The sequence below is a fragment of the Ochotona curzoniae genome, unplaced genomic scaffold, assembly GCF_017591425.1.
Source record: "Ochotona curzoniae isolate NIBS_2020 unplaced genomic scaffold, NIBS_Ocur_1.0 scaffold_3208, whole genome shotgun sequence".
Taxonomy (NCBI): domain Eukaryota; kingdom Metazoa; phylum Chordata; class Mammalia; order Lagomorpha; family Ochotonidae; genus Ochotona; species Ochotona curzoniae.
The window spans coordinates 37,071,595-37,093,349 of NW_024467106.1; the positions used below are offsets into that span (position 1 = coordinate 37,071,595).

The 21,755-nt window shown below is 39.9% G+C and overlaps 1 protein-coding gene across 2 annotated transcripts in view; it reads left to right on the forward strand.

The window, feature by feature from the left end:
* PLAA (phospholipase A2 activating protein) overlaps positions 1-21,142 on the forward strand; it is a 42,867-nt gene extending 21,725 nt beyond the window's left edge. Inside the window, exons 8-14 of one of the 2 annotated variants that reach the window (XM_041004526.1) lie at positions 4,976-5,133; positions 5,835-6,054; positions 9,410-9,478; positions 14,817-14,885; positions 16,647-16,748; positions 18,610-18,774; positions 20,417-21,142. In XM_041004526.1, coding sequence (XP_040860460.1) covers positions 4,976-5,133; positions 5,835-6,054; positions 9,410-9,478; positions 14,817-14,885; positions 16,647-16,748; positions 18,610-18,774; positions 20,417-20,982 — 1,349 coding nt within the window. In that variant the 3' untranslated portion in view covers positions 20,983-21,142. The remainder of the gene's footprint in view (positions 1-4,975; positions 5,134-5,834; positions 6,055-9,409; positions 9,479-14,816; positions 14,886-16,646; positions 16,749-18,609; positions 18,775-20,416) is intronic. The other variant, XM_041004527.1, reaches the window with a different exon arrangement.
* The last annotated feature ends 613 nt before the right edge of the window (positions 21,143-21,755 follow it).

Here is a 21,755-nt window from a genome sequence, read left to right on the forward strand (position 1 = left end):
AAAATTTATTTTAAAAACATCGGGTAAAATTTGGGTGAGGTTCCAGCCCCTGCCTGTAGGCTAATATTCCGCCCAGTTTGGGGCAGCCCGGTGGTGGGCAACCCCAGTCTGTGGGCTCAGAGTCCAGCTGGTTTGGGGCAGCCCTGGTTTGTGGGCTTTGGTCTCGCCCAGTGATGAGCAGTCCTCCTTTGTGCATTTGGGTTTCGCCCGGTGGTGGGCAGCCCCAGTTTGTGCTCTGAGATTTTCTCCCCTTGGTTTGGTCTGTGTGTTAGAGGGTATTTGTTTTTTTTGCAGAGTTCCTAGCACAGGTACTGTTTGCTTGTATAAGTATATTGTTTTCATTGTGGCCATGAGGCATAGGAATTTCAGAGACTTCCAATCCAAAGAACAGAGTTAAGCCGCCTATTTTGAATTTGAATGCGAAGAAGGTGGGAACCCTTGGGAGCTTGGCTCTGTGTGCTGTTCTGGTGGCAATTCATGGGATACTGATTTTGTTAATGTGGCCCACTATCACCAGCAACTGGTTGCTTTTGATTCATCCAGATCTCCAATATCTGATCCTAAATTTCCTGTTACCTGGTTATCCATTTTTAAAATATCTTTATAAAGTGAGAAAAAAGTCAAGGATAACAGAACTGATTGCTAAACTTGTTCCTGGTACTTGCAAATTCCATCTTGGAAGGTCATTGTTGTGATAAATGTTTAGCAAGCTGACTTTATCTGCATATCCTTGGTAACACCAGGAATGTAGATGTCAGGATATTTGGCTCTTGTAAAGCTTGAGGTTTCATTTCCAACATTTTCAAAAATTGTAAAATTTAATTCGTAAATAATTTGGTATAAAATTTATCTCTAACAATATTATTTCAAGGTGTAAGTTAAATTAATGTGGTATTCATTATCTCCAAAGTATTTTCATATCCTAAAATAATTCCTGTGCTATTGACCGTTCATCAAATTGATTTATATTGGAAAAGCAGATCAGATTTGCAAAGAAAAGGAGACACAGAAATATCTTCTGTATAGCAAAATAGAAAATATATCATGGTGTCAAAGGAAAACTATTTTATCATTTGAGTTGCAGCACAAAATAAGCCTTTTTCAATGAAATGCAGTTTTTGTTTGAAAGACTGGTATTATTCATGCTTAGGTATATAATAGATGTTTTTGAGAATGATAAAAGTGAATATGTCATTTTAAGGAAATAACTGATAGTATTTGCTGCCAAAGATAAAATTCAAGCTTTCAAGTGAAAATTGAAATTCTAGAAAATTTGTGTGTGTTATCAGAAGCGTGATAGCTTCCCTCTGGTTGATGATTATAGTGATAATATTAACACATGCAATTGTTCATATTGAATAATATGAAAATAGAGACATTGCCTGAGTCTGTGAAATGGTATTTTCAAAATGATCAGTATATGATGGAGCAGACTCATACATGGGTAAAAGATAGTGTATTTTAGCATGAAAAAATTGACTGGTAGGGGCCATCATCATGGTATTTTAGGTTAATCCTCTGCCTGTGACACCAGCATCCCATATGGGTGCTGGTTCTAGTCCTGGCTGCTGTACTTCAGATCCAGCTCCCTGCTAATGAGCTAGAAAAGCAATGAAGGATGAGTCAAATCCTTGGGACCCTGCACCCACGTGAGAGGCCCGGAAGAGGCTCCTGGCTTCAGATAGGCTCAGCTCTGGCTTTTGTGGATAAACATTTTGAAGAAATCCATTGGTATAGATGCTGATTCTACATTTTATCCAGATACTCACATTTTCTGAAAGACATAATTAGATCTTTCTTTTTGAACTACATATCTCTGCATTGGATTTACTTTATTTAATTTAACCAAACCAAAATATTGCTGCAGATTGACACAAGGTATGAGAAGACATTGGGAGATGATGGACTAGGCCAGAACTGACATATGCCTGCTCGGTTCCACTGGTCATTGCTCAGGCATGTGAAGGGGCCAGGTCAAGCCATCACCAGGTACACAGCTGCGGCTCCTCTCCGTGGAATAGCAGTGCAGGAACCCCAAATGAAAGCTAGCCGGCTTCCACTTCTGTAAACCTAGATGGGAAGGTGATACTTGAGAAAAGTCCATGCTACAGAATTTGTCAGCATCTGCGTGAGAAGTGTCCTAGGAGAATAAATTGGCGGTGGCTTTCCTGAGTGAAGTTGCATAATGGGGGTGGAGAAGTAAGAGAAGATAAGGTAAAAGAGGATGGGAGGACAGTTTATTTGTCCCAGTATACCACTGCAAGAAGAGATTCGTAGCAGTCAGAGGGTTGTGGGCAGAACCTATGTACATTTTTGAAAGAATTCTTATGGTTGACTAGGCAAGGTCTCAACCCCTACTGAGCCATGTGTGAGCCATGTCTGGGTATGGATGAGCCATGGCTGGGCTGAAAAATCCAACAGCAAGGACCAGTTTGGGTTGAAGGCCAGTCAGGAAAAGCTACTGTTCCTGCTAAGACAGGAGGTGAACTGAGTAGGGCTGGCTCATGGACCCCCTGGTATGCGCAAAGTCTGGCATTGGGAGAGGTTCTGATGGAGGAGTCTGGGCAACTCCTTGTGGGGCAGGACAAAGACCCTGCAGGTAAGCGCAAGAAACATGATAGGAAACAGCCCAGAACAGGCCATGGAAAGTTACGCAGGGGCATACATCTGGCATGGGTCCGGGCAGAAAAGGCTGAATCTTCACATCATCCACTGGCACATCCGAGCACCAGAACAATGTGGTTCAAGCCGGGTTTGGTCTCAACAAAAACTATTACACAGGGCCTGGCGGCATGGCCTAGAAGCTAAAGTCCTCGCCTTGAACCTGCCGTGATCCCATATGGGTGCGGGTTATAATCCCGGCAGCTCCAATTCCTATCCAGCTCCCTGCTTGTGGCCTGGGAAAGCAGTCAAGGACGGCCCAAAACCCTGGGACCCTGCAGCCGTGTGGGATGCCCGGAGGAAGTTCCTGGCTCCTGGCTTCGGATCAGCATAGCATCGGCCGTTGCGCTCACTTGGGGAGTGAATCATCGGAGGGAAGATCTTCCTCTCTGTCTCTCCTCCTCTCTGTATGTCTGACTTTCCAATACATAAAATAAATCTTAAAAAAAAAAAAAAACTAGTGCACAATAAGGAATGCCAAGGCGAGGTTGCCTGTGCCAGAAGTGACCACAGCACCCAACCAGCATGCCTGAGAACCAGGAAGGGAGGGGGCAGCGCTGGCAGGGGAATTAGGGGTGGTTCCTTTGCTGGACAGCTACTTCCGCTGGAGAGTGCGAGCTGGGATGGGGGCACCAGACTGAGCAGGGCTACAAGTCTGTATACCTCATGTGGACTAGATCAGGGAAAAGCCAGGGGTTGGGCTGATTATTCCTACTGGTGCCAACCAAAAGTAGAGTGGGTGAGGGTTGTTTGGGCTTAGCCGCAGCATCAGCTGGCAGAAGCTCACACTGGGGGCTAGTTCTGTGAAGTCAAACCACAGCACTACCTGGAGAATGCATAATCTGGGAGTGGGAGAGGCATGGGAGGGAAATAGGTTACCACTTCCATGGTAGGGCACGAAAACCAGGACAGGGGCTGGGGTGGAATGGGGTGTGGGACAGACTGGACTACTGCTACACATACTGGCAAACCAGGGTAGGGGGTGGGCCTGGTGGGGATTAGTGTGGGTCGCTCCAACTAGGTTGCAACTCCCACTTTTTTATGGGAGGACCAAGAATGTGCTGGGCAGAACCAGGCTGGACTGCAGCACCCATTGGTTCCAGTGGAAGTCGGGGCTAAAAACAGAATCAACCCAGGGCCATGGACTGAACTGGGCCCTGTACCTGCTAGTACGTACAAGAATCTGGTCTGGGAACACCTCAGACAATGTTTCTTTGGAGATTTCCCCAATCGAAATGCTGGACTCAGAACTCTAACCAAGAAAAAAGAAAGAATAGTTCAATCAACCATCTCAGCTATATGTTGGCAGCAAAATACAGGGCAAACGGAGACTCTATGATGAACTATGTCAATCAGTGGATTCTTCAGCAACCTCATAGTGTTTGGAGTGGCAAGACTGGTGAACTATCAAAACCATTTGAGCAAGAACCTCATGCGGGGACCTGGGGAGGGTGGGAAATTGGGTGGGCCTTCATCCTTAATACCCCCCTTTAAACATGTAGGAAACAATATGAAAATAGTAGTCTTACACACTTTCCTATAGCCCTTGAACCTTTTACCCCAATTAACTATGCAAAGATTGTCAAAAATATAATTAAAAAAAAAAAAGAATTCCTATGGTTGCTAGTTGTATATATGCTGTTGAGTGTCAAGAGCAGATGTCAGAGCCCATTGAGGCAATTCAACTGAGAAATAATGGTGACTTGGAGGAGATACCAAGATGACGAGTTTTCTGGATAAACTTTAACGAGTATAGAATATAGGGTAAGTTACTGAAAGATTGGCTGGAGGGTTGAAAGAGGTAACAGACTGTTCTGTTTTTTGGTCTGCACCACTGGAAGAATGGAGAGCCATTTTAAATTTTGTTTGATCATATAGTGAAATTGTGTTTTTAAATGTTTAGCAAATTGCTTGTTGGCCTTTTGACTAAGATCAAATATGAATCTTTAGCTAATTTTTTTTTTAAGCATAACACATACACTCATATGTAAATGGTGCTTAGTTTGCGTTCTGAGTAATGTAGAGCAAATGGATACTTAACCTTGTGCTGAATTTGCCATTGTCCTTAATTGAAGTGCCTGGATCGGCATCTGCCTTGGACCAGCTTCCTGCCAGTGTTGGGCCAGGAAGTGACTGGGACACAGTGATGGCTCAGTTAACTGGATCCCTGTACCCCACAGGGGAAACCTGAAGTGAGTTCCTGGCATTTGGGAAGCGAAGCAACAAATAATCTCTCTCTTTTTTTCTAAGTTAAGAGATGTTTGTCAATTTTATTCTGTCATCCTATTTTGATTCTTAATATTTTCATTGTAAGGTACTCGAGAAGGACAGACTCGTATTATCAGAGATGGGGACAGAGTCGAAGCCTATCAGTGGAGTGTCAGTGATAGACGCTGGATAAAAATTGGTGATGTCGTTGGCTCTTCTGGTGCTAATCAGCAAACATCTGGAAAGGTTTTATATGAAGGGAAAGTATGTTGACTTCTATTTTATAATTATTAAATCTTTATTCTAAAGGTTTTTATTCCTGTGCTGATTTAATTTTAGAGGGTGGGACTGAAATTTAGAAATAAATTACTAAACAAAAATTCTTTCCTCTCTGTGTTGAAATAATTGATTAATAAAATGCCTCTGCCTGTTTAGAAAGCTGCATTTGATAAATAAAATGACCATTGTCTTTTGGTGATTCCCATATATAAGCAATTCCCAACCATCTGGGTTAGAAATTCTGTGCCGCTCTTCATCTAATACTTCAGAGCTGGCTATGTTTAATTTGATGCGACATGGTGGACCCTGCAGAGCAGTGCTTAAATGCCAGCTGTTCTGTGACCAGGGCATGCTAATAGCTGATACTCTGACTTTGGGATCAGCCAATTGGCAGCTCTACTTTGGTTCTGGAATGAATATGTGCTCATAATTATCCTCCAGTTCCATCCCACCCCCTACTGGAATAGTAACCTTGCAGCACAAGTGAGTGGTCACTATTGGTCTTTCTCTACTTGAGAGGAGCATTTTATTTTAGCATTGTACATTAAGGAGAGTTTACTATAACTATCAAAGGAAAGAGCATGTAATATCTGCTATGTATGTATATGTGAATTAATATGTATGTAAATACTTGTGAAAACATTAATTATTAATATTTCATCTCCTTTTTATATTCCTGTTAACAGGAATTTGATTATGTTTTCTCAATTGATGTCAACGAAGGTGGACCGTCATATAAATTGCCATATAATGTTAGTGATGATCCCTGGTTGACTGCATACAACTTCTTGCAGAAGAATGATTTGAATCCTATGTTTTTGGATCAGGTGGCTAAATTTATTATTGATAACACGAAAGGTCAAACATTGGGATTTGGGAATACCAGTATTTCAGATCCATTTACGGGTAAGTTAAGTTTCTTTTTTTTTAGATGTTTGAATAAAAAAAAAAAATCAAGATCTGGGGGCCCAGCACGATAGTGTAGTGGTTAAGATCCTTGCCTTGCACACACCAGGGCACTAATTCTATTCCCGGCAGCCGTGCTTCCCATCCAGCTCCCTGCTTCTGGCCTGGGAAGGCAGTTGAGGACGGCCTAAAGCCTTGGCACCCTGTACCCATGTGGGAAACCCGGAGGAAGCTCCTGGCTTCTGGCTTCAGACCAGCTCAGCACCAGCTGTTGCGCTCACTTGGGGAGTGAACCATCAGATGGAAGATCTTCCTCTGTCTCCTCCTCTCTGTATATCTGCTTTTCCAATAAAAATAAATAAATCTTTTTTTAAAAAATCAAGATCTGCAGGAAACTTCTGAATCATGTATTTTTAAGCCTCAAATTATGTAGTAGTTCTCTTTCTTAAAAATTGATTTATTTATTTGAAAGGCAGAATTAATGATCAGGGAATGGAGCGTGAGAAAGATCTTCCGTCCTCTTTCATTCCCCAAATGGCCTCAAAAAGCAGAGCTGAACTGGTCCCAAGGCAGGAGTCAGGAGATTCTTCCAGGGATGCCATATTGCAGGAAGCTTCTTTACTCGCTATACCAAAGTGCCAGCCCAGAAGTCATGTACTTTCTATTAGCAGTTGTAAATTATTCTTTCAAAAATAAAGCTATACCGGGCCTGGTGCGGTGGCGCAAGTGGTTAAGGTCCTCGCCTTGAATGCCCGGGATCCCATATGGGCGCCGGTTCTATCCCAGCAGCCCCGCTTCCCTTCCAGCTCCCTGCCTGTGGCCTGGGAAAGCAGTCGAGGACAGCCCAAAGCTTTGGGACCCTGCACCCACGTGGGAGACCTGGAAAAGGCTCCTGGCTTCGGATCGGCATAGCATGGGCCGTTGCGCTCACTTGGGGAGTGAATCATCGGACAGAAGCTCTTTCTCTCTGTATATCTGCCTTTCCAATTAAAAAATAATAATAAAAAAATATATATATAGGTATACCATAAATAAAACTAAATTCTTATTAAATCATACAAAATAAAAAGTGTTTAGTTCCTTTTTATAGCTTCTCTTTTTAAAAATAAATATTTTGTTGGAATTTACTAAATTGAAATTCTGTTGCTTATACATCATATCTGGGATGGATCTGTAGATTTCAGTTTATGTGTGATTTGTATGCTACATATTCAGTTTAAGTTACTGTTTGCAGTATTGTATATGAGTCGACTTTATCTGAAATGCTTGGGCCTAGAAGTGTTTTAGATTTGAGATTTTATTCAAATTCTGGAATATTTGTAAATACATGATTAGATGTACTGGAGAGGGAGCCAAGGTTAAACATGAAATTTAGCTATCTTTATAAACTATATGTATAACCCAAAGATGATTTTACATAATAATTTCAGCATACATGTATTTTGAATATGACCCTTTCTAGGAGGTCGAGCATGGAATTTTCCACTTGAGTTGCTTAAAAAGCTTTGTGTTTGCATGCATTTTGGATTTTCAGATTAGGGATGCTCAGTTTTTTTTGCAGTATCTAAAATTTTGTACATGATAATATCACTGTATAAACTGTGCTGGAGAAGTGTTAGTCTAAATTCTGGGCTCTTAGAAGGTGATTTATTTGGCCCAGTGCAATGGCTCAGTCAGCTAATTCCTCCATACAAGCACCAGGATCCCATATGGGTGCTAGTTTGTGTCCCAATTGCATCTCTTCCCTTCCAGCTCCCTGCTTGTGCTCAGGGAAAGCAGTGGAGGTTGCCCCTAACCCTTGGGACCCATTATCCACATGAGTGACCCAGAAGGAGCTCTTGGCTCCAGATTGGCTTAGCTGCAGGCACTGCAGCCATTTGGGGAGTGAGCCAGCCAATGGAAGGTCTTTGTCTGTCTGTCTCCTCTCTGTTAATCTGCCTCTCTAATACGTATAAATAAATCCTCAAAAGAAAAACAAAACCAAAAAACTGAAAAACTGATTTTGCCTCTTAAAAAAAGAAAAAAAAAACCCTGATTTGTAATTCTACTAATATCTACTGAGTTCTGGATTCCAGGAACTGAAGTACAAGAAGAAATAAAATGCCTCTGCTTTTCTTAAGTTATAGAGCTTACTTTCAGTAGCATTTTACAGTAGATAACTTCACCATTAATGTTTTCTTGTTACTTATTTTTTTTTAAGATTTATTTTATTTTTAATTCTAAAGGCAGAGTTACAGAGAGAGAGGGAGGGGATGGAGAGAGAGCCTGGAGGAGGGAGAAAGAATCTTTCATCTGCAGGTTCACAGCCCAAATGGTGTAATAGTTGTGCGGGTCAGGCCAGACCCAGGAACCTGAGCTTCCTCTGGCTCTGTCGCATGGCTGCATGGTCCCAAGGCCTTCGGGCCATCCTCTGCTGCTTTTCAGGCACATTAGCCGGAAGCTGAATCAGAAGTGGAGCAGCAGGGACAGGAACCAGTGTGCCCATGTGGGATGTCAGTGTTGTGGATAGCCCAGCCCCATTGTGCTTTGATTTCTCATTTTTAAATGTTTAGTATGTAATGTCACAGTACAGGGAAAAAGAGTGCACACATTACAGTGTCTTGTAAACTATGTAGAACAACAGAAATGTATTTAGTAGCTAGCTTTAACTGGAAATATAACAGCTGCTTGGCATGTTTTATTCTTCCAAGATTCTAACTTTTTAAACATCTTTACATATCTTTTTTGCAAGCAACTTGATTATTCCCTGGAGGTATTAACAAAATAAGTATGCATGCATACCACACATTTGTAAATGTGTAAAGGGCACGCTCTCCTTTGTAGTACTCTCCACTATGTAATTCTCTTCTCCAGTAGGTTATAAGCTTCAGTATATATGAGCAATTTTGTTTCCTGCTGGAGCCCCAGCACTTAATGCACTGTGTGACATATGGATTAATGAATCCAGGGCTTGTTGCAAAGATTAACACTTAATGCCTGTGGTTTTGATAGCAGTAACAACAGCAGGAATTCTCACGAATTTGTATAGGAACATGACAGGAATGGATTGTGTGTGTATATTTTTTAGCTCAGATTACCCGAACTTCTTGTTTTATATCTAAACTCATGTATTTTAATATGCAGTTGCTGGGACTAAGATATAAAAAGCATTAAAGTTGGGAAAGAGAAAACTTGGAGATCATTGAAATTTTGCTTTCTTCCCAGGTATACAGCATCTGACCATAGTTTCTATCATATGATAGTCTTTCTCTTCTGTGCTTCTCCATGTTAGGTTCTTCTGATATAAGCTTGTGCTGTTAATGAAATTCATTATTTATAAATAGTTTTAACTTTGCTTTTTTTTTTGCATTCATAGGTGGTGGTCGGTATGTTCCGGGTACTTCATCATCTTCTAACACATTGCCTACAACAGATCCTTTTACAGGTGGGTTGCAGTTTTGGTTACCATATCATCCTTCACTAATATATAGCATTTTGCATTATATGGCTTTTGGAGATGTAATACAATAACTAATAATTTCCTTATCTGTATTTTGTATTTTGGTGAATCTCCTTTCTTTAACTTCTGAATTTTGCTCTTTCTTGGAATACTTTTGTAGATTTCTTTATGATTGTTAGATTGCATATTATTGATTGGAAGTCATCACGTTTTCCTCCTGTTGTCCTGCCAGGAGAGAGCAGAGTAGTTAAGAATGTAGCTTTTTGAGTCACACAGATGTTGATGCACAATCTGGCTCTGCCACCTTACTTGCTGTGCAAAATTGGCAAGTTACTTAACCTGTCTGAGCCTATTTTTTTTATCTGTGAAATTAGATGATAAGGGAATCCATCAACCAAGACACAGTATGAGTGCTGTCCCTGGCGAGATGCTACCAGCCCTGAGCAGAGAAGCAGCCATGGGAGCCTCTAATACTGGATGGAGCAGTGCATTCAAGAAGTCTGCCCAGGCAGATTTTGACTTAGAATGGAAGGAGACATTCCACTCAGCTATCCAGGATTAGTCTTCCTAATCTAAGTTATAAATGGCCTTCTTGAAGTCCTTGAAGTGTCGGTGTATCTCTTCAAAGTGAATTTACTTCCCAAGGTATGCATGCTTCAGCGTCAACACTACTAGAAAAAAAAATGGCCAGAGTTGGACTTTAATGCAGCTGAAGAAGTCTGTTTTCAGAATGGCTTTGATCTCATTTTGTGATGCTGTTTTTTTGCATCTTCAGCCAAAGTTCCTGAACCACACTTGCCAACACACTTGCCTGTATGGAATTCACTAGAAGAGTTAGTACCATGAGCTATAGAATAACCTGTAGTCCTCCCAGCTCCAGGTCAATCTGATAACCTATGTCATTGATATGAGGACATGAGTCCTTTTTTTTTTTTAAGATTTATTTATTTTTATTAGGCAAATTTACAGAGAGAAGGAAAGGCAGAATGATCTTGCATCCACTGGTTCACTCTCCAGATGGCCACAATGGCTGGAGCTGAGGTGATCTGAAGCCAGGAACTTCTTCCAGGTTTCTCACATCGTGTGCAGGGTACTAAGGACTTGGGCCTTCCTCCACTGCCTTCCCAGGGCAGACACTAAGTGGTGCCCATATGGGATGCTGCCCTTGAAGGCAGGGGATTAGCCAGTTGCCACAGTGCTAGCCTTGTGTCATAAAGTATGCTTTTGGGGAGATTTTGTCCCCCTATGGATGAATTGGTGGCCTACATGCAAATGGTTACACCTTTATATTGAAGTTGAATGCTGTAATTGTTACACTGTCTCCTAAGAAAGTCTTTGATGGTATCACACTATTTCAAATGTCAGTAAGGGCCTCAAGAATAGATAAGATGAGGATTTTCTCTTAATCAGCAATTTGGAAACAATGGTGCTCTGAAACTCAGAGCAGCGGTGTTCTTGATTCTCCCTGGAGCAGAAAGGAGAAAGCTTCACCCCGCACCAACAAAGTCGAGAGTACTCCTGGGGGCTGACCTACCCAGAGCATGTCTTACAGTTCCAGTGTCAGACTCAGAAATGGTGAAGTAGGTATGCAGGATAGTGTGCTAAATCTACAGCAGGATTAAGATACCATTAGAATAGCAAGCTAGGCTTAATGGAAAGATAGATACTAGAGCATACTATCATGAGATGTGAAAAGTAAATAGTAAAGTACATGTAGGAACTATTTAGCAAAATGTCTAGAATAATACACTTAAGCTATCCATATGTGTTAGCTAAAATGTTTTAGATATTGTTCACCTAACTTTACCAATAGCACTGAGGCAAAGAGGTTTCCAAATTTGGCCTACAACTTATGATCAATAGTAATTCCTTTTCTTCATGGAAACTTCTTGTGTCTGTTAGAATGATCTGGGAAGTCTGTCTAAATTGCTTATCCAAGATTTTACCTTCAGATGTTCTGAGTTACCAGGTGAGCAAACAGGTTGAAAATGCAGATACTGTGATCTATCACTCTGGGATTCTGGAAATGGTCTTGAAGCGTACTTGGCACATAGGTTTGTTTTTTGTGGTTTTATTGCTGTTTTTGCTTGTTTGATTGCGTCTTTTTAAGATTTATTTATTGGAAAAGCAGAATTAGAGAAGTCTTCCATTCGCTGAATCACTTCTCAAATGGCTACCAGTGACAAGGACTAGGTCTAAGCCAGGACGCTCTCACTGGTCACTAGTGTGGGTACAGGGTCCCAACACTTGGATCATTCTTTGCTGGTTTCCCAGACACATTAGCTGGGAGCTGGATCAGAAGTGGAGCAGCTATTTCTCAAACTGGCACCCATATAGAATGCTAGCACTGCAGGTGGCAGCTTAACTTGCTCTGCTGGGGTTGGCTCCTAGGTATGTTTTAAAGCCTCCCTATGTAAATACACACACACACACACATATATACATTATATATATATATATATATATATGTATATATATATATATATATATATGTATGTATACACACACGCACAAGAACTCTCAATATATTTTTAGATGCAGCCAGTTGACAGTACCATTAGGTTATGTGTGAACTCTAGCACTCTGAATATTGAATGTGACTCTCATTCAAGAACAAGGACTCATACTGTTAAAGAGATTTGAATGCCTAAAGTGAGCTTTTTAACCTTCCTCTTCTAAAATAATTATGAATTATGATGGTATCTAGTTATTACTTAAATGAATATGTAGATGGTTAGAATGTTGACTAGCAATAGTTAGAACCTGACAGATTCACTTACTCTGTGATTTTCATTTTTTTGGTCGTTTTTCATTTTTTATGATGCAGTTCAGTAGGGTGAGGGATTTCCTTACACTCTTACCCCTACTGTCTTCCCCCATTGATTTCCCCTACATTGTTATAATAGTTTTGTCCTTCAACACAGTCACAAATCCATTATTCTGCTATTTAAATGTATCCTGATATTATGGACATAGACAATGGTAGAAAGCCCAGCATCCTATTGCCAAGATAAATTTAACACTTTCTTTGGGAGTCCTTCTTTAGGGATGCATACTGCAATATGTCTTAACCTCTTGATATGCTACCCTTCATTATATAATTCATTTATAAGAATATGTATATATTATAGACATATATTTGTATTCACTCATTTATTTGTTTGTTTTGTATTTTGCATGCAAGTTACCTTATATCGGAACATATGATATTTGTCCTTTTTGGGATTGACTTATTTCACTGAGCATAATGGTCTCTATTTGGGACCATTTGGTTGCAAGTGGCAGAATTTCATTATTTTAAATGGTTGAATATTATTCCATAGAGTAGATGTGCCATAGTTTCTTTATCTACTCCTCTTTCAATAGGCATCTCGATTGTTTCCAAGTCTACTCTTATAGATTGTACTGCTGTAAATATAAGATTACAGGTCATTTTCCCATATGCAGGTTTTATTTTCTTTGTATATATTCCCAGAAGTAGGCTAGCTGGATCATTTGGTGGGATCAATTTTTGGTTTTCTTAGCACTCTCCATGCTGACTTCCATAGTGGTTGTACTAACCTACACTCCCACCAGCAGTGAAACAGGGTACTTTCTCCCTATATACACACCAGCAAGCGTTGTTAGTAGAGTTCTGAATGTAGGCCAGTCTCATTAGAGTTAGGTAGTTTTTGTTTGTATTTCCCTGACAGCTAGGAGCCTGAGCATTTTTCATGTGTCTATTAGTCATTTGAATTTGTTCTTTTGAAAACTGTCTGCCATTTCCTTTGCCCATTTCTTCACAGGGTTGTTTGTTTTGCACTTGAGTTTCCAAAGCTGTAAATCCTGCATATTAGTCCCCTATCTGTTGTGTAATGTGCAAAGATTTCCTCCTTTCTGTTGGTTGCTTTTTCATCTTGTTGATCATTTCTGTTGCTGTATAAAGGTTATTAGTTTGATGTCGTCCCATTTGTTTAGTTTTGGTTTTGACTGCCTGTGCTTTTGGTGATCAATGCTTTTATCTTGTAGAGTGCTTCCTATGTCTTTCTGTAATAGTCAGATGGTTTCTGGGTAGATCTTAATTTTTATAAAAAAAGATTTGCTTTTATTGGGAAGGCAGATTTACAAAAGAAGGAATGACAGAGAGAGAACGATCTTCCATTTGCTGTTTCACTCCCCAAATGGCCACAACAGCTGGAGTTGAGCAAACTGGAAGTCAGGAGCTTCTGGTTGTCCCATGCAGGTGCATTGTCCCCTGGCTTTGGTCCATGCTGTGCTGCTTTCCCGCGCCTGAAGCAAGGAATTGCAATGGGAAGTGGAGCAGCTGGGACACAAACTCTGGCCTATGTGGGATATTAATGTTTGTAGGTAGAAGATTAGCCTGTTGAGCCATCCCCCTAGCCCCAAATTTAGTTTTTAGTAAACTTATTTACATCTTGTATTTCTTTTCTAAGTGTTTTCCTTTTCCTTTTGTGTTGCATTGGTTATATCAACTTTTAGACTGTTTCCCACAGAAGTTATCTAGGGGAAAAAAAAAGTTATCTAGAGCTTTGTGTATCTCTGAATTCTGCCAATTCTTTATCTTCACATTTTTTTAAAATGTGATTTTCAGTAAGACAGCAATTATTATAGTCTTAGATTGGACCGGGCAATTGTCACAACATCCCTAACACTCACCCAAGTCTTCCCTCTTGATACTGTGTATTAGCTGCTGCTCTCCTTTAGTTCAGCAGAACAGCATTCTTCATTCTGTAAACCTTTATGTCTATTTATGTTTTTTAATGCACTAAAGTTCTGTAATTATAATGCATAAGAGACCAAATTTTTTAACTTGATTTATTTATTTATTTCATTGGAAACTCGGATTTACAGAGAGGAGAGACAGAGAAAGATTGTCCAACCACTGATTCATTCCCTAGGTGGCTACAATGGCAGTAGCTAAGCCCATGTGAAGCCAGAAGCTTCTTCAGGTCTCCTATGCAGGTGCAGGGTTCCAAGGTTTTGGGCCATCTTCAAATGCTTTCCAGGCCACAAGCAGGGAGCTAAATGGGAAGCGGGGCTGCTGGGATACAAACCGGCGCCCATATGGGATCCCGATGTGTGCGAGATGAGGACTTTAGCCACTAGGTTACTGTGCTGGGCCTAACAATGACTTAAAATCAATTTATTGAAGACATACCACATTCCAGGCAGTAAGCATTTTATGTATTATATTTATAGCATACAATATGTATTTAATGACTTCCTGAAGTGTGACTAATAAATATTCTATGTACAGGAGGACAAGTTTGAACAGTGTAACTTGCCATTGCCTTTGCTTACTATGCCTATTACTGCATTGTAGGTGCCGGTCGTTATGTGCCAGGTTCTGCAAGTATGGGAACCTCCATGGCTGGAGTTGATCCATTTACTGGTATGTTTGATTTCTTTTTATTTTTGTTTTAGATTTCATTTCATTGTCAATTTACTCATTTTTTTTTAAGATTTGTTATTTTAAAATTTATTTAACTTGAAAGAGTTACAAAGAAACAGAGATCTTCCATCCTCTGGTTTACTCCTTAAATGGCTGCGATAGCCAGAGCAGAGTCAATCTGAACCCGGGAGCCAGGAGCTTCTTTAGGATCTTCCATGTGGGTACAGAGGCCCAAGGACTTGGGCTATCCCCTGCTGTTTTCTCAAGCTATAAGCAGGGATGCCAGCTGCAGTCAGGGGATTAGCTTGATACGCCACCACGCCAGCCCCTAAAGAGTCATCTTTTTACTGAGCTTTGAGAGAACAGAAAGGTGAACCAGTAGGTGGAGGAGCTCTTGCCCTTCTCTCTAATTCTTCAATTGTTAAAACATTTCACTGGAACATTTATTTAATGAAAGATTAAGAAAAGTTTTGTTGGTTCCTTACCTGAGAAATTTTTTTTGTATAATTTATTTTTATCGGAAAGTCAGATATACAGAGAAGAGGAGAGACAAAGAGGGAGATCTTCCATCCAATGATTCAATTCCCAAACAGACACAAGAGCTAGAGCTGAGCTAATCGGAAGCCAGGAGCCAGAAGTTTCATATGGGTTTCCCATGCGGGTGCAGGGTCCAATGGCTTTGGGCCATCCTTGACTGCTTTCCCAGGCCACAAGCAGGAAGCTGGATGGGAAGCAGTGCTGCCGGGACACAAAGTGGCACTCATATGGGATCCCAATGTGTGTAAGGCGAGGACTTTAGCCTCTAGGCTGCTGCAACAGATTCCCTGAAAACATTTGTGAACATCCGTCTCTATCAAATGCTCTCCTTGCATTCTATACTTTCCTCCACCAAACTGCACCATACGTTACTGTTTGAGTGATACTTAATTAGCATTTGTATTCTTCAAACTACTTGAATATAACAGCCAGGAGTGCATGTAATGCTCACCTTTGATCATATCTCTAAATACAGTTTTAGAAATAATTTTTATAGTTATATTCAGCTTTCTATCTGCACTCCTTTATGTTACATAAATCTTCGTGTTTTTTCAAAAAATCTTTACATTGAAACAAAAATGAAGTATAATTTAAATTATTTAATGTAGGATATAAATTATATGCAAATAATACTTGAAGTTATATTCATTGAATATTGTTGAATTTTCATCTCTTGCCAGGTTTTTTTGTTTTGTTCAATACAAATACTATGTTTCAGTTACTGTAGTGGAGATGTAAGGAAAATCAAAGAATAGGAACCCTACCCTGTGTGAATTTGCAGCTTGGGGCATTTATAATGATGTCGAAAAAGGGGAATAATGGCAATTCAGATTGTCTATCATTTGTAATAAACAAAAAATACAGGAGAAGGGAGAAGTCAGTTGATCTCTTAAGGATGAGATGGAATGTCTCATGATTGTTTTGTGTTCTTTTATCTTTTCAAAATTTATAATTTAGATCAAATCTTAGAATAGTGGAAAATGTGAGATGGAAGGACTTTTTGTATGTGTGAGCTTCCTTTCCACAAACCAGAAGTGCTTACATAATTAAGTACAAACAGTATATTTGAAAATCTGTGGATGAATTTTCTTTTTTGAAGTTGATTGTTACTCTGTGTACTGAGTAGTTAAATAGCTCAGTAATTCTGAGAACAAGTTATACATGGTAAATTCTCATTTGAGGTCACTCTGTAATTTTCATCATCATTTTCTGTTCTATAACTAGGGAACAGTGCTTACCGATCAGCTGCATCTAAAGTAGTGAATATTTATTTCCCTAAAAAAGAAGCTGTTACTTTTGATCAAGCAAACCCTACACAAATATTAGGTAAGTATTTTTTTCTATTTGAGATGTTTTCAAGGCTGTTCTTCCTTCTAGTGTATCAGTAATCAGAAGCTTACAAAAATAGAGGTTTCTATTGTGATACTACGCATATATGTCCATAAATAATGTGTTAATGGACCGATTCTGCTGTGTAAGAAATCCTAATGTAAATATAATAGAAATGTTCCATGATGCCTTTAATAAGAAAAAAATCTTAAAGGATGTCGCGCCCACGTGTCTTATCTATCGTCCAGCAATAAAAGGCAGACGCAAGTGAAGCCTTCTGCGGTAAACTTTATTGCGCGCACCAAGATGAGGAAGAGGAAAGGGCCCTGACCCGGCAGGCTGTCTGCTCTTATGTGCTGACTGGCCCCGCCTCCGCCGATGATAGGTCGGCGTCATGATCACGCTGGGTCCTGGGCGACCGGATTCGTCAGTCCCCAGTGTTCATGCACCGGCCACGCCGCAGCTCACTGCGCATGCGCTAGGCGCCTGCGCAGTACCGCAAAAGCTACGTGACTCTCCACCAGGCACCAAGGTGTGGCTTCTCCAGCCGGCGCCATTTTGGGTACGGCATGTGGCCAGTGCATACAGATGCGGCTGGCAACAAAAGGAAAAAAAAATGTCGAGTCTCATCCTTCAGAATTCCTGATGTTTTCTTGAAGAGGGGGAAAAGGGGAATGAGTAAAATATGAAAGAAATGAGTGGCCCTAGGGTAGGTGTTTGGCTTGCTGGTCAGGATGCCTGTGTAGAATGCCTGGATTTTTAAATGTCTGTTATATGTTTATTCATCTATTTGAATGGCAGAGCCACAAGGAGATTTTTCATCCTCTGTTTCATTTCCCAACTGTCTGCAATAGCCAGACCAAAGTCAGGAATCTAGAATTCTGTGGATTTCCCACATAGGTATCTGGAACCCAGGCACCTGAGCCATCATCTGTTGGCCCATATGAGACATTAACAAAGTTCAGTCACAAGTGGATCAGACAGGACTCAGACCCATGCTCAAGCTTGATTGCTTTGGAAAAACAGCGTTAAATGATTCAAAGTTGTATTAGTGATGACGAGAAAAATTGACATTGAAGATACATCTGAGAAGTTTGAAGTAAGCTGCAAACATTGGAGGAACACCAATATTTCCATTACATAAATTTTTAAAGTAATGTGCCCAATATGTGCATGGAAATTAAGTCAGATATTAGTAGGCATTTAACTCTTTGTTTCACAGACAACAATAGAAATTGATATGAATTGTCAAGAAGTTGCTCCAAATTTTACATTGAGAAGAGCTGAGTGTACTTGCATGTATTTAAAAATATGTTGTTTGAGAACTGTTTAGCATGAATACAAAAATGATACTTTAAAATTTTTTTCATAATTGAAAGCTCTAGAAGAGCTTAGAAAATCATTGGTTGCAGGAGGCCCATCATTTAAAATGTTTGCAGATAGTAGCAGAGTTCTAGCGTTGATCCCTTTCTCTTGCTCCAGACTGCAGCTCCCTGCTAATGTAGACACTTCCTGCTAATGTAGAGCAGTGGTGATGACTCAGGTGACTGGGTTCCTGCCACCAGCGCAGGGAACCAAACTGTGCTCCTCGCTCCTGTATTTGGAGCAATTGAGACCCTCACAGGTTCTTTCGCTCTCTTCGCCTCTCAGATTTAAAGATTTAAAGGTTTAAAGAAATTGGTAGGCATGGTAAAAAGGATCATTTTAATGTTTCTTCAACCATATTCTCAGATTAAAAATCCACACTTTTTTATATTCTTTAATAATTTCATACAGTAGCATACTGTTACTGAAATGTTTGTATTTTATCTGACTTATTAGAGTTAGGGAATTTTTAAAGTTTGATTTTGGATTCTAGGTAAACTGAAGGAACTGAATGGAACAGCATCTGAAGACAAGAAGTTAACTGAGGATGACTTAGTACTTCTTGAAAAGATACTGTCACTAATATGTAACAGTTCTTCAGAAAAACCCACAGCCCAGCAACTTCAGATTTTGTGGAAAGCGGTTAACTGGCCTGAAGGTAAATAAATTCTTCAAAATGTAGTAAGAAAGGATGAAATGTGCTTTTCATTTCTACCAATATTACTGGTGTTTCTGAGATAAGTAAAAGTTAACCTGGGAATTTGACTTACATGTTGAAAAATTTCCCAAAAAAGATTTGCTGTATTGCTGTGATAACCTTGTTTGGGTCACATAATGAAAAAGAAGCTGAAACGTCTGAGACAGGTTTTTCAGATTTTAGAATTTTGACATAGGCTTTACCAGCATGAGAGTCAATGTCATTTAATTCCAAAAGTGACCTCTATACCACTACTTTTTATGACATTAATTAGTTGAAGAAAAAGTTATTTTTCTACCCTGCAGAATGCCCATATTATAGAGTAGACTGGTTGCTTAATACAGTCCTCTACGTATTTCTGCTGTGGCATTAGATTCTGGTTTCATAGTTGTTCTGCAAATAAAAATCTTCTACAAATGATGCTACAGACCACCTTTATAGTCAAGCACACAATGTTGATGTCCCCATCTTTAGTGATTGCTTGGTGCATTGATTCAGATGGTACCTGTCCGGGTCCTTTTAAGTAAAGAACATACCATCCACCCATGCAACATTATTTGGTAACTGGAATTTTTCTTCTTTTTTTTTTAAAAGATTTATTTATTTTTGTTGGAAAGGTGGATATAGAGGGAGGAGGAGGAGAGACAGAGAAGATCTTCCGTCCAATGGTTCACTCCCCAAATGGCCGCAATGGCTGGAGCTGAGCCAGTTTGAAGCCAGGAGCCAGGAACTTCTTCCGGGTTTCCCACGTAGGTGCAGGATCCCAAGTCTCTGGGCTGTCCTCAACTGCTTTCCCAGGCCACAGGCAAGGAGCTGTATGGGAAGCGGGGCTGCTGGGATACAAACTGGCACCCAAATGGGATCCTGGCATGTTCAAGGCGAGGACCTTAACCACTACAGTATTGTGCCGAGCCGTGGAATTCTTAAAGAATTTTCCTTGTTCAGCTATTCGATCATACAGAATTTTTTTTAAAGATTTATTTACTCTTTTGGAAAGGCACATATATAGGCAGGAGTAAAAACAGATCTTCTGTCTGCTGGTTCACTCCCTAAATGTTTGCTACAGTGGGAACTGAGCTGATCTAAAGCCAGGAGCCTCTTCTGGGTCTCCCATGCCAGTGTAGGGTCCCAAGGCTTTGGCCCATCATCTACATTGCTTTCCCAGGCCATAAGCAGGGAGCTGGATGGGAAGTGGAACAGCTGGGACATGAACTGGCACCCATATGGGATCCTGGAGCATACAAGGTGAGAATTTAGCTGCTGGGCTCTGAATTTTAAAACAAGTTCCTTACCCCATGTATTCAATTCATTTTTTAGTACATACTCTATTAATCAGGTTGTTTGATAACATGGGGGTATCATCTTATTTTTAACGCATATGACACTATAGCACTAATTCCACTTTATGTAAATAAAAGCAATAAATGCAAGTTTCAAAACTATATAGTTTTTTAAAGCAACCATTTTTCACATTTTATAAAGTAGTAGCATGTTAAGATAGCCATTCATTATAGTAGGAAAATAATAGCTTTAAAAATAATAAAATAGTTATTGGGAATGTTTTGAATTTTTATAAACCTTAATGAATTTTTCTTTTTAATAGATATTGTGTTTCCTGCCCTTGACATTCTTCGGCTGTCGATTAAACATCCCAGTGTAAATGAGAATTTCTGCAATGAAAAAGAAGGGTCTCAGTTCAGCAGTCATCTTGTCAACCTTCTGAACCCTAAAGGAAAGTCTGCAAACCAACTGCTCGCTCTCAGAACTTTGTGCAATTGTTTTGCTGGCCAGGCAGGACAAAAGCTCATGATGACCCAGAGGGAATCCCTGATGTCCCATGCAATAGAACTGAAATCAGGGACCAATAAGAACATTCACATTGCTCTGGCTACCTTGACCCTGAACTATTCTGTTTGTCTTCATAAAGACCATAATATTGAAGGGAAAGCTCACTGCCTGTCAGTAATTAGCACAATCCTCGAAGTTGTACAAGACCTAGAAGCCACTTTTAGACTTCTTGTGGCTCTTGGGACACTTATCAGTGATGATTCAAATGCTGTACAGTTAGCCAAGTCTTTAGGCGTTGATTCTCAAATAAAAAAGTATTCCTCAGTGTCAGAACCAGCTAAAGTAAGTGAATGCTGTAGACTTATCCTGAATTTGCTGTAAGTGGGAAGGGGGGGAGTTTAAATTGATAATTGTGTTTTTCTCACATTTTACATGACTGCTTATAAAAAAAAATACTGTGGAAGAAGCAAAATTTCAAATCTTATAAAGTGTTGGGAGGGAAAAACCAAGGAAGAAATAAAATTTTTGCACTGATGAACTATGAGATTTTCCTCTGTATGTGAGTTTTGAAGATTACTAAAGCAACATAGGGAAGAACAGTTAACTAATGCCACAATTACAACAGAATTTCTCACTTTGGCCCAGTTAGAAGAACATAAAGGATTTATTTTTATAACTTATTATTTATAATAACACTAAACTTTTCAGTGCTGGCAGTTATCTAATTTCAGCACTTATTTTCCTTTTTTAAAAAAATTTTTATTTATTTATTTTAATATTTTACATAGCTAATTAGGGTAAAAAGGTTCAAGGGCTACAGGAAAGTGGGTAAGCCTATTATTTTTTCCATATTGTTTCCTTCATGTTTAAAGGGGGGTATTAAGGATGAAGGCCCACCCAATTTCCCACCCTCCCCAGGTCCCGGATGTAGGGTATGCTCTGAGGTTCTTGATCAAGTGGATTTGATATTTTAACAGTTATGAATTGCTGCCAATCTTGCCACTCCAAGCACTATGAGGTCCTTGAAGAATCCACTGATTGACATAGTCCATCATGGAGTCTCTGTTTGCCCCGTATTTCGCTGCTTGATTCTTTCAATAGCACTAAAATATTTTCATTCCAGTGTTAGTATATCAGCTGCCCAAGCAAGCACA